Raw genomic sequence first — 12560 nt, 5'->3', positions numbered from 1 at the left:
GCTTCTGCGTATACCATTATCGAATATTATCTAACCTATCCTGCAACAATGGCTAGCATACAGTGAAAAATTCATCAAGTATTGGTGTAAAGCTCAAGTAACCAGAATATTTGATTAACTGACAACCCCCATTCTCCATGAATGGCAGATAACAAAGCTAGCACTGTAAATGCATGACAGTTTTTAGGACAATAGCTTTCCTATAGCATCTCATTAGTCTGGCTTCATATTGGACCAATATGCAATATAAGCTTGTAAAGAAAGTTGCAGTTATTTTACATTTATATTGTGCTAGTATCTAAAGGCCACAACCAAGTTGGGCAGCATTGTGTTATAATGTTATGTGGAGCTTTGTAATTAATGTATCCTTAATTATGTTAATTGGGAGGTGAGTTCAGAGCCATCAGCCTCAGGAAGGTCAGTTATTCATCAAGTCATTAATACCTCTCAGTGTAATATAGGAGAAAGTGAAAAGAAACTTGTTTTGTGGGGGGAGGGTCTGTAACTCAGGAACCTCTCCTGCCAATGATGACATATTTGGGTCACTAACACTACCCTGAACTAACATAATGCACAGTATATTTCAAGATAATATGATTAGCTATGCAGATCTGAAAGCACTTCCAAGAGTCAAGCTTTAGTATACAGTGAGAATGGAAAAGTAGCTATTTTTATGTATTGGCAAATGCATACTGTAAAAACCATACATTTTCTCAACTATTGTTCTCAGCTATAGTTCTTCCAAATTTTAGTAGGTGCCTGAACTATCTTAGTTAAAACTTAACAAGATAAGATCATTTGACCAACCTGACATCAATAGTTTATTTCTGATCCCAAATATCCCCCCCAAAAAAACCCTAGAAACTTTTTAAAAAACTGACTATTTTGCTTGATTTATATCTACAGATGTGTTAGTTCAAAGGGCCTCAAATCTCAGTCACAAAACCTACTCTTCCTGAGGCACACCAGCTTTCAAAAATATGCAAGTAGGTATGTTAATTTAGAGGATTCAGAGAAGTCGACCTTTCAAGATAAATCATAATACAACCTTCACTCTGGTGGTGCAGCCACACCACTTATGATGATACTAAAATTACTAACAATGGTTTGGGAAGGGCTGGCAGAGAAACCACTATAGCTTCCCTATGAAGTGCAAGATCTTATCTAAGGGGATTTTAAAGGGTTGGAACCACTGGCTTTGGTTGCTTTTCACTGATGAAAAACATCTGGAGGGGGACCTAGAGTCTGTCCTCATTCTTACAGCTGATGTTAATCACCCGTCTCAAGGTGGGAACATACAAGCTTCATAACAGATTTTGTAGACAGGCTGTCACCAATATCACAGTAGGAAAAGAAACACTGGATGTTCAAAATCATGTTGAGGATAGTTCAAAGCTGACAGTTGTATTAAGACTTTTCAGACCAAAGGGGTTTGTGTGTGTCTGTGTGTGTGTCTGTGTGTGTGTGTAAAGCACCTTTTCAACTAAAAGTAGGAGGTCAGAATTGGTTGACAATATCGTTTGTTAAAAGCCCCTCAATATTCTCTGTGGAACTACCTCTCAGAACCCTGATGCCCTCCCACAGCTCAAAAGATTTCTAAATGCTTTGTAGAAATACTGTAACAAGGCCCCTTACATCATTCAGCCTCGGCACTGCCCCACAATTGCCCTCATCGGCTATACTATTGCACTCTTTGGGATAAGAGGTCACAATCTCTTCTATCTGTGATCATGGGGAAAATCCTGTCTCCTAAATAGGGGGCCATTAGACTGATGTGGATTTTTTATATGAGAAAGGGGGACCATCTGATGAGGCCACAGATATGACCCAGACTATATGAATATTGTAGAGCTCAAAATCTCCTCATTGGCTGTGAAGGGAATTATGAAGTGGGGGACGGAAGGGATTGGTTTGATGCACAAATGTGAAATGTAATTATAGCTAATTGACTTATGATTGTGGATCCACTGACTATTCCTTTCCCATGAGCACTATGGCATGTATGAGATTGCAATATGGTCATGGATTGGCCCCACTGCCTGCAAGGGAACTGGGAAAGTTCAGGTTGCACAACTTCAGCAGCTAGTGGTTGGCATCAAGATGAGGTCTTGCCTGTGACATTCATGTCATCTCCCATGAAATTAGTTCTTGCCTACCTTGCTGTCAGGGTTCAGTTTATGTTTGAAATGCTTGTTAAATAGTGGATCCATCTAACAAGATACACAGCAAAAGTCAGATTGTCTTCAATGGAAGCAGATGTGTATTGGCAGGTTATGGCATTATTTAGAGAAATTCATAAAAAAAATAGATAAAAAACATCCTTGCCTAGATAAATAGTAATCCAAAACTTCACTGAGCACTGTAGACTGTAGCTAAAATTTTAAAAGCCACCTGTGTTATTTAGCATCCTGATATTTGAGTACTTTTGAAAGTCTTACCCTATAGCTTACATTGACTACATGAGGTTGTCTTTTTTAGACCTTTCCTTTGATTTGGAAATCATGACTTTATCCAGGTCAATACGCAATTGTGGGATGGCATAATTGAGTCAGAGCACAACAATATAATTATTACATCCTAGTGGGAACTTGCTGCAATTAGCTTTCCTTTCTACCATTACCAGAATTGTTTCTTCTTCATGTGAACGTATGTTAAATTCTTATCTTCTATACTGTCAAGTTTATATAACACCTTTGGGTGCATTTATTACAACTTTTGTCCCTTCCAACTAATGTTTGATCCACACAATATGTTATTCTAAATGTTGAGTTAAAGTCTCAGTATCCCCATTGACTGCATTCAAAACTTTCTGAAAATGCTTTGTGATCTTGGAAGCCCCAATGGAGTCAGTCTGATACTGTTTTTTGCACCAAGCAACATGGGGAAATCTACCTTTTGGCTTCTCAGAGGCTATGTCTACACTATGGGGTTTTATCGGGAAAAGGTACGCAAATTGTGTTCCACAATTTTTGTACCTTTTTCTGATATTTTTTTTGAAGAGGCTTTTCCAAAATTTGGCCCATCTATACTGGGCCAAATTTCAGAAACCTCTCCTCTTTCGGAAGAGGCCTTCTTCCTCGTGGGAGAAGGAAGGCAGGGTTTCCAAAAGGGTGCATCTGTTCTTCAGCAAAAAAAAAAAAAAAAAAAAAAAAAAAAAAAAAAAAAAAAAAAAAAAAAAAGCGAAAGAATAGATGTGTTCCCTGGATGCGGCAGAGTTTTTCCAGAATAACTCCCAAAAAAACCCTGTAGTCTAGACATAGCCAGAGTTTGTGTTTGGAGAGTTCCTTATAAGACTTGGTGATTTATAAAAGAGTGAATGAGGTAAGACAGCTGAACTTAAACCCAGAGGGTAGTAGTGTTGAATTCTACCAAAGATATGTTAAAGGAAGTCTTAAGAGAATCACTCCAATGTAATTTCCCAGAATAAATATCTGAGTGACAGTGACAGAGAAACTGAACTAATTTGCCTCCTCCTAAGGTCCTCCTGAGCTTACACGTAAGGCTGTGTCTAGACTACATGCCTCTGTCGTCAGAGGCATGTAGATTAGACACATAGGCAAAGGCAAATGAAGCCACGATTTAAATGATCGCGGCTTCATTTAAATTTACATGGCTGCCGCGCTGAGCCAACAAACAGCTGATCAGCTGTTTGTCGGCTCAGCTCAGCAGCCATGTAAATTTAAATGAAGCCGTGATCATGTAAATCGCGGCTTCATTTGACTTTGCCAAAACAACAAATCTACATGGCTCCGTCGACGGAGCCATGTAGTTTAGACATACCCTAAGAGAGATGCCAGAGGTGACTGCTGAAGCTTCCTTGGAGGACATATTTCCCAGTGAACATAAAATCCTGAAGTAAAGACTTTGAATAGGCTGCAACACAAGGTTGGGTGAATAAATATAGGAGCAGTAAACTTTGATATCAAAAGAAAGAATAGGTAAAGAAGCCCACCACTAAATTGATATTCTAGAGTCTGCAATCCCTACAATGCTGCAGTCATTTTTTGGGGGGGGGGGGAGGGAAAACGGTCCAGATGCCAAAACAGTGCTTCAGAATATCATTAAATTATTGACAATAGCAACATCTTTTGTATCTTACTCAGGCTAGGGCATTCTATATATGGAGGGCTTGTAGGATCAGGCCACAGTATGTCTCAGTTCAAACCTTTGAAGAATTTTTGAAAGCTGAAAGTAAATTATAAGATACTATGGTGGTCATATACCATAGTGATGAGTTAAGAACCCCAATAGAATAGAAGATTTCATTACTTGCCTTTTCCAATATAGCTGTAGTTCTAGACATATCATTACAATAATGGTTTCTTGTTTAGTACAGAAGATTTTGGATGCTAGCCACTACTGAGTTGGACAACTGGCAGGAATTGCTAAGGTTAAATAATGGGAGAATTTTCATTGCAGCTCTCTCAAGTGAGACTTTAGAATTTAGTTATGGATTTAAAATTTCTTTTTAACCTCTATAGGAAATAAATACGCTTTCCATTTTTCTTTACTTTTAAATAATCTTACTTACAATTTAAATAATTGACTTTTTTCTCTTAAACATGTGAATGGCACCAACATTTCCTTGAGCAAATTTTGCATAAGGTAATACCATCATGAAAGCAATACCATTAAGAAGGCAAGAAATGTGTCATTGGAATTTTATTAAATTTGTTCTGTATATACCTTTTTATTTCCTCTGCAGAATTTTTCCGAGAACTTTTGGAGAATGCAGAAAAATCCTTAAATTATATGTTTGTACGAACGTATGGAATGCTGTACATGCAGAACTCCGAGGTATTCCAGGATCTCTTCACAGAACTGAAACGATACTATACAGGAGGCAATGTAAACTTGGAGGAGATGCTGAATGATTTCTGGGCTAGACTATTGGAGAGAATGTTCCAGCTCATAAACCCCCAATATCATTTCACTGAGGACTATTTGGAATGTGTAAGCAAATACACAGACCAGCTGAAACCATTTGGAGATGTACCCAGGAAACTGAAGGTTCAAGTGACTAGAGCTTTCATTGCTGCACGGACCTTTGTTCAAGGGCTGACCGTAGGCAGAGAGGTTGCAAACAGAGTATCTAAGGTAACCTAAATGAGGTTTTTTATGTTTGCACTTGTATTTGTGTTATTTTACTTAAGACATGAATTCTGAATATGCATCTATACCTTGATTGTAAATCAATGAAATTTGTTGAGGTGATTAACTATTATCATTATTCTCCTTTGGAGTCTATTGAAAGGACAGCAATACTGAAAAGGGGTTGCCTTTTACAGTATTTAGAATGCAAGGAGGGTCGGTATTTATTGGTGCTATCACATGATGTAGCTGTTGTCATTAGTAGTTCAAAAAAGTATACTCGGGTGACATTTGAAATCAGGGATTTAAGTGTACCTAATATGTATGATGCTGGTACAGAGTGCTTGGAACCATTAACACGAATGCAGCTGAGTCACAGGTTTTAGGAATATTGTCATCCTCTCTACCACATTGACAAGGTAATTATATTTACACGAGAAAAGGCCTATTAGTAATATTTAGGGAACTTGATCTATTTCAGAGAACAGTTGGAATTATATTTGTATGTGTTATTTATTTATTTATTTGTATAAATATTTATGACGCTCCTAGCTTGAGTGTGGCACACAATATAATTCATCCAGCTCAGGCAGATAAACTCCACAGTTGTACTTGGGTGCCAGAATGATGAGCTGTCTCCTCCGCAGTACCCGGACTACAGCTAAATGGACTTTCTATAGTGCTTTTAAAATCAAGTTAGGGGGGCAAGTTCTTCTATGGCCTGGTAATATCATGTTTCCAACCTGTCATGTTGGGAGTGTGATAAAGCCTTGAACATGTTGTAAGAGACTTTTGTGGCAAATTATATGCTCTAATTTTGTCCCTGAGAAACCATAAAAAAATTCCAAAAGTGAAGTCCACCTTTTTATTAAGGCATAATTAGGAATTGCCTAATGGTCTTGTCTGTGGTGTTCATTACTATAGAGTCTGAGTGGTTTCCAAACATAATATAATTAATCTTCATAACAATCTTTTGAAATGAGGAGATGCTATTATCCCTATTTTAGAGATGGGACCTGAGCCACTAATTAAGTACTACGATGAAAAGTTTTTATTAATTTTGGATGCCCAATCTGAGCGCTCTCCATCCTATGCACTAAATTAGGTCTATCTGAAAAACAGCGTGAAATTAAAGGCTATATTATGATGTGTACATAAAAGTGAGTTGAATTAAGGTTGCAATGGTGACTTTATTTCAAGCATTTCCTAACTTCTTAATTCTTGACTTTGTAACCTTAATCATGTTCTCTTAACATGGTTTTTTTGTCTGTTCTGTAAGTATATGTGCACACACAGAGAGATTACTGTTCATTGGTGTAGTTGAATGTGGGTATATTTGGATATGCGGTGTAATTGAAGCTGTTTTGTCCTAGGATATTGGAGAGACAACGAGGATTGAGGTTATACCTTTTATTGGACAATTTTCTCCTGGGAGAAGAGTTCCTTCCCTCTAGACTTGCGGAAGAACTCTGTGTGGCTTGAAAGCTTATCTCTCTCACCAACAAAAGTTGATCCAGTAAAAGATATTGCTTCACCAACATGTGCAATTGTTTATATACACATTTATATACATATGAAGTTAATATATGTACATGCTCATTTTACCTCTATACTAGTGCGTTTACTGGCATTGCTCGAGTCCTTAAGGAAGGGTTCAGGCCAGGGAGCTGTGTCTGTCTGTGTGTGGGTATGTGTGTGTCTATAGGGGGCAAAGCTTCCCCACCTCTGATGTTTGTACCAGGGCTGCTTTTTCTTCCCCTTCCTCTTCCCCATCCCGTCCCTTGCAGGGAATGAGAGCAAAGTGCACAGCTCATGTGCCCCTTGCCCTCTCCAGCCAGAATCAGGAATGCAGCAAACTGTGTACTTTCCCCTTACTCCCTGATGAAGGAGAACAGTCAGCAATGTTCCTGCATGAATCTGGGGGGTAGGGCTCCAATGCTCTTTGCCCTCTCTAAATAGCACCTGGGAATGGAATGATTGTGGATAGTGCAGTCCCGAATGGGGGTGAGGGGCACCCCCAGCCGGCCTCTTTCATGTGCCCTAGTGATTCTGTCTCTTTTGTGTATGGTTTTATGAAAAGCAATCCCATTCCAAGCACATCCCATTTTCCTGGTACAACCAAACACTTACATTGCTTTAAGTTATGATAAGAGGAAGCTGTATACCAAATTGGTGGTCCTAGCTCTTATCATTTAGGAAAGCTAACAGACATTCTTGAACAAACAGACAGACAGGCAAACACTCTCAGATATATAGTAGATGAATGAGTGTGTATGAGTGTATTTTAAATTTTGTTTCTTTAATAATTTCCCCATTATGTTTCATTCTTACTACTCAGCAAAATGAAATTTTAGCCTCCTAATTGAAATATCTGACAGAATGATGATAATGATAAGTTCATTATTGATAAGTACTTGAACAAATCTTCATATTGCAAAGAGTGTGCCACATTTCCATTTCTAGACCTTTTTATTCTACTTTTTCTTGTTAAAGTCCACTTCAACATCAATTGGAAACCAGATTACAAAGAAGTATTAGCAAGGAGAAGTCAGAAGCATTTTAGTCAAGATTTTGTTTCATATGCCCCATTAAAATGTAAAAGAATATTTTTCTGACATCATGCTCAAAAAGCATGGTTCAGTGTAGTATTAAAACCTAGATACATTCTGTCTCAGTTTCAAGGCAACTGCATCTGTATTGTCACTTTGTGGTCCACCAAGTGCACCCACATTAGGTTCCTGGCTTCTAGCTGTCATCTTCCTTGAGTGAAGACCTGGGATTCCCTCCCTCCTGGCTGAGGGGCTTAAGGCTGAATAGCAGTGTGATATGCCCAGCTAGTGAAACTATGTAAACAGCCAGTGTCTGCCCTGCCTTTCCTGCAAAACCTATGACCAGTGTATTGCCCTCAATTATAAGTGACCATACAGCAAGCACATTTATTCTTAAGGTAAAAGCATAAGAGGCAAAAGCGAAAGAGAGAAAGAACATTTAAAGTTGTTAAATGAATTCAATTACATACTCCAATTGCAAAGTTCTTTGTGCAGGCTTGTAAAAGGACTAGAATGATTTTTTGTCTTAAATCAAGTCTCTGTTAGGAAGGGTCATCAGTCCTTTCCCATTTCAGTTCATAGCAAAGGTTCTCCAGAAGTGATGAGCCAGATTGAAGACAAAGGGAGGAACCCCCAGGGCCCTTTTTATAACCTTGGCCATGTGGAGGGACTCCCATTGTTCTTGTTATGAAAAAGTACATCCCAAGATGGAGTTTGTCACATGAGAAAGTCACCTGTCCATATATGACTCAGCCCTTTTTTGGCAGCAGCCATAGTTCCCATGCTGGTCTGAACATTCACAGAGGAGCTCATCACATGTGGATTGGCACCACCCATGCTGTATTGTCAGTCAAGGACTTCTATTCACCTAATAGTCCTTTTACAATAGTCTGGCCTAGCTTCCTGTTGATGTTTACCAAAAGCAAATATTTTTAATACAATAGCCAATACTCTTAACTTCAAATATAAAAATAATGCATGTATATGAATAGTATAAACAGAATCAGCTAATCATAAGCTTCTCATAGACATCTTACTTGGCACACTTTGTACAAGATTTGGTGCAAACACACAACAGTTGTTGCAACAATAACTTGTATGTTCATATCAGAATCCAATAATGTCACAAGAAATTCATTGAAGCCCTCTCCCCCTGATTGTGGAGCAGAATATGCAATAACATTTGCCCCTTGATGTAAGATTTCCAGGCACTTTGCTCCAAATTCACTGGTTTAGATTAAAACACAAATAAGTTCATTAGCTACAAAAGACATATTTAAATGATTACAAGAGATACCAAATATCAAAGCAGTTTAACTAACAAATGCACAAAACATAAACTGAGGGTACATCTAGACTACATGCCTCTGTCACCAGAGGCATGTAGATTAGGCTACCAGACATAGGAAAATGAAGCGGCAATTTAAATAATCGCCGCTTCATTTAAATTTACATGGCTGCCGCACTGAGATGACAAACAGCTGATCAGCTGTTTGTCGGCTCAGTGCAATAGTCTGGACGCGCGAGTGTCGACATCATGACGCGGGGAGGCATACCTGGGTGGTCGACAAATACCTCTGATGTCGCCACCCGCGCGTCCAGACTATCACGCTGAGCCGACAAACAGCTGATCAGCTGTTTGTCGGCTCAGCGCAGCAGCCATGTAAATTTAAATGAAGCTGCGATTATTTAAATCGCCGCTTCATTTTCCTTTGCCTGGTAGCCTAATCTACATGCCTCTGGCGACAGAGGCTTGTAGTCTAGACGTACCCTGAGACGTACCTGGTATCCTGAAATAGCTATTCCATATCTTGACAGCATGTCCATTATTTCAAAATATTTTTAGAAATAACAGATGCGCTATTCCAACATCCCTGTAAACCTTGTTCCATGAGGATTAAGGGACATTTTGGAATAGCAGTTTATTTAGAAATTTGGCGCTGTAAAGATGGCGCCAAATTACAAAATAATCTATTTTTAAATGCACTTGAAATAAGGCATGCAATTTGCACAGTGCAAATTGCGTAGCTTATTTCGAGCTAAGGGTATTATGTAGCTGCACCCTTCAAGACTAACACAAATATAGGATTATGGGCTTTTGTCAGATGAGTTGGTGTGGAAATAGCAGAATCCATGGTATATATAACAACAAAAGCAGTTGGCTGTTAATTGTTGGACCCATGTTAATGAAGCTAATTAAGTTGACTGGATGTGTCCCATTCATAGGACTGGATATAAAAATGTGAATGTCAAAGGCAAGGGAAATTGACTTTATAGTGTGCTAACCAGTTAATATCATTATTCAAAGTTGACAGTGTCAGATTTGTAAATGAATTCCAGGTTAGCAGTCTCTGTAATTGGGTGATAAAATTCCTTTGTAGAAGAATGGCTACTTTTAATAATGGATTTAAAAATAGGGTGTCCTTTTTCATTGAGCAACTTTTATAATTTGAATTCTTTTGATCAATTATACTGGATGCAAATGTATGTGCTCGGCATCCATTTTAAAGTATGTAGCGTGCACTTGAACAAAATTTTCAACACCCCATATAAACCAACTAACATTTTCAAACTTATGTAGCTTTTCTTTTTTATATTTTTAAATCAATATTTTTAAAAGTTAGCAAAGCATTTACTGCTTATTAATGGATTGCACAGTCTACCACTGAAGACATTATCAGATTTCCACTGAAGTTAGTGGAAGTGAGTCTGGTTGTCATATGTAGTGTGAAAAGTTGTGATTTCTCCTGTTTCCTCTAAAGGAAAGGTGGTCACATTTTTTTTAATGATAAAAGTTAATATATTTATAAATAAATGTATTCACCCGTTCATAGCTTTAGAAATAATTAAACGGATTTTCCACAATCTTTCTGTACCAAGATAGCAGACCATAAAGCTCTTGGCTATGTCTAGACTGCCTCCTCTTGCACATAAAATATGCAAATGAGGCAAAGCATGGAATATCACCATGTCTCATTTGCATAATTAATGAGGCTCCTTTTTTTTCTTCCTCTTTTTTTCAGGAAGAACGGCTCTGGAGCAAGAGGGGATTTTTGTGCAAAAAGATCCGTGTAGACGGCTCCTTTTTGTGCAAAAACCTCTTACGCATAAACAGAGCTTAATAATTATGCAAATAAGGCATGGCAATATTCCACACTTTGCCTCATTTTCATATTTTTTGTGCAAGAGGGGGGCAGTCTAGACATAGCCCTCCTGTTATATGACACCTTGACACCTTTTTCAAACAGAAACCCGCCCCAGTATTTAGCCTTTTGATAAAAATCTGATAAATTTTAAGAACAGTTTTTGAAGTAAATGATTTTTGTTTTTCTGGAAAAACATATTAGGAGACAAAATTATTTCTTGACCATTTCTAATCCAGTAGAAAAAGTTCAATTGTACAACCTAATAATCACATTAGGTTATTCGTTTTCACCAACCTTATTCGCAATCATGTGATAACATTCCTCAAGTTTGTCTGTCACTATCCTTATGGACTTCTCTTGCTTTATAGGTAAAAGAGAATTAATTCTTTCCAACCTTTACTAGGGTGTTTGGTGGCAAAATGATGTTTAAAAATACCCTTTGGAGAATTCTTCTGATTTTTCAATAGCTCACAAATTCCATGATGGTTTCAGAAAATGTTCTTTCTAACACTTGTACATGCCTGACGTACAGCTTTGGCAAAATTCTGGAACACACGAGAAGGTTTTTTTAAATTTGAATACAAGAAGAGCTTTCAGCCAACTGTCAGATTGATGAAAGCAGATTCAGTTCTCATTGAAAGAGGCCAAATTCAGGGATGACTTAACTGATGGACTAAATGCCCCATTGGATTCAAATTATCCATAAAGTAAATGCAAGTTGATGCCAGCAATTCAGTTAGCCAAATATTTTCCATTGAAAATATTTTTCAAGAGAAAATGGTATTTTCACTAAGCAGAGTTTTTCTGGAAAAAATTCAGAAACATCAAACAAACAAACAAACCCCAAATTCCAAAGAAAACAATTTTGTTTTCATTTTTGTCACAACGTTATTTGTGGGGATTCATTTTGTGATCAACTCTAACTTGCAGTAAGGTAGGTATAACTTGCATTGTTTTGGTATTCTGTAAGCACGGAACATGGAAGGCTTCAGATTAAAGGCTAAAAGGCTTGAGTGTGGAGGAAAGAGCGTTTAATAGAAGGGTGCAAGGTTAAGCAACTTCTTCCTCCCACCTCACTCTCATTGCATCACAACTGGAGTTGGCAGTTGCAATTCCTATTGACTTTGGAACTGAACTTTGCCCCCTGTGAGTACCAAATTGCTGCAAATTACTCTTGTTGCATATCCTGATGGTATTTACTTACCAAATGCTAGTTTTACTTTCCTGTCAACTTTGCTGACTTCAGTGGCATCCTTCCTGATTTAAGAGGGGTAAGAGAGAGAAGAATCGGACCCACACTGTGTTCTTTCTGTGACTTTGCCATTTACAGTCACATAGTGCTTGTCTTCACTACTGGCTAAATTGGTGCTGCTGCAGTCAATGAGTGGTAACAATTTAGTGGGTCTGGAGAAGACATGATAAGTCGATGGGAGGGCACTTTCCTGTTCACTTCCGTACTTCACCTCCCCAGGTGACAGGAGCTATGTCAAAGGGAAAACGTCTCCTGTATAGATTGACTATAAGTCAATCTAAGCTATGTTGATTTAAGTTACATAACACATGTAACCTGACTAGTGTAACTTAGATTAGCTTACCTCATGAGTGTAGCTTAGTCCATGCTCTCACTTCTAGCCCTTCTATACTTGATGTGGAATTTACCATCAGTTAAATCACTGCTGAGCTTGGCCCAGGGAAGTCTCCTCGAGAAAGTGAGGCGTATTGTTATGAGTATGAATATCAGAGCAGTAAGACACAGTAGCTGACATCTTATTCC

General features: G+C 38.2%; 1 protein-coding gene across 2 annotated transcripts in view; it reads left to right on the top strand.

Moving 5' to 3' along the window:
* Positions 1-12560, top strand: part of GPC6 (glypican 6) — a 1157112-nt gene that overhangs the window by 642794 nt on the left and 501758 nt on the right. For both annotated transcript variants that reach the window (XM_006113655.4, XM_075918824.1), the window contains exon 3: positions 4706-5097. In XM_006113655.4, the coding sequence (XP_006113717.2) occupies positions 4706-5097 (392 nt within the window). The remainder of the gene's footprint in view (positions 1-4705; positions 5098-12560) is intronic.

The sequence above is a fragment of the Pelodiscus sinensis genome, chromosome 1 (genome assembly GCF_049634645.1).
Source record: "Pelodiscus sinensis isolate JC-2024 chromosome 1, ASM4963464v1, whole genome shotgun sequence".
NCBI lineage: Eukaryota > Metazoa > Chordata > Testudines > Trionychidae > Pelodiscus > Pelodiscus sinensis.
This window is presented reverse-complemented; position numbering and strand designations above follow the sequence as displayed.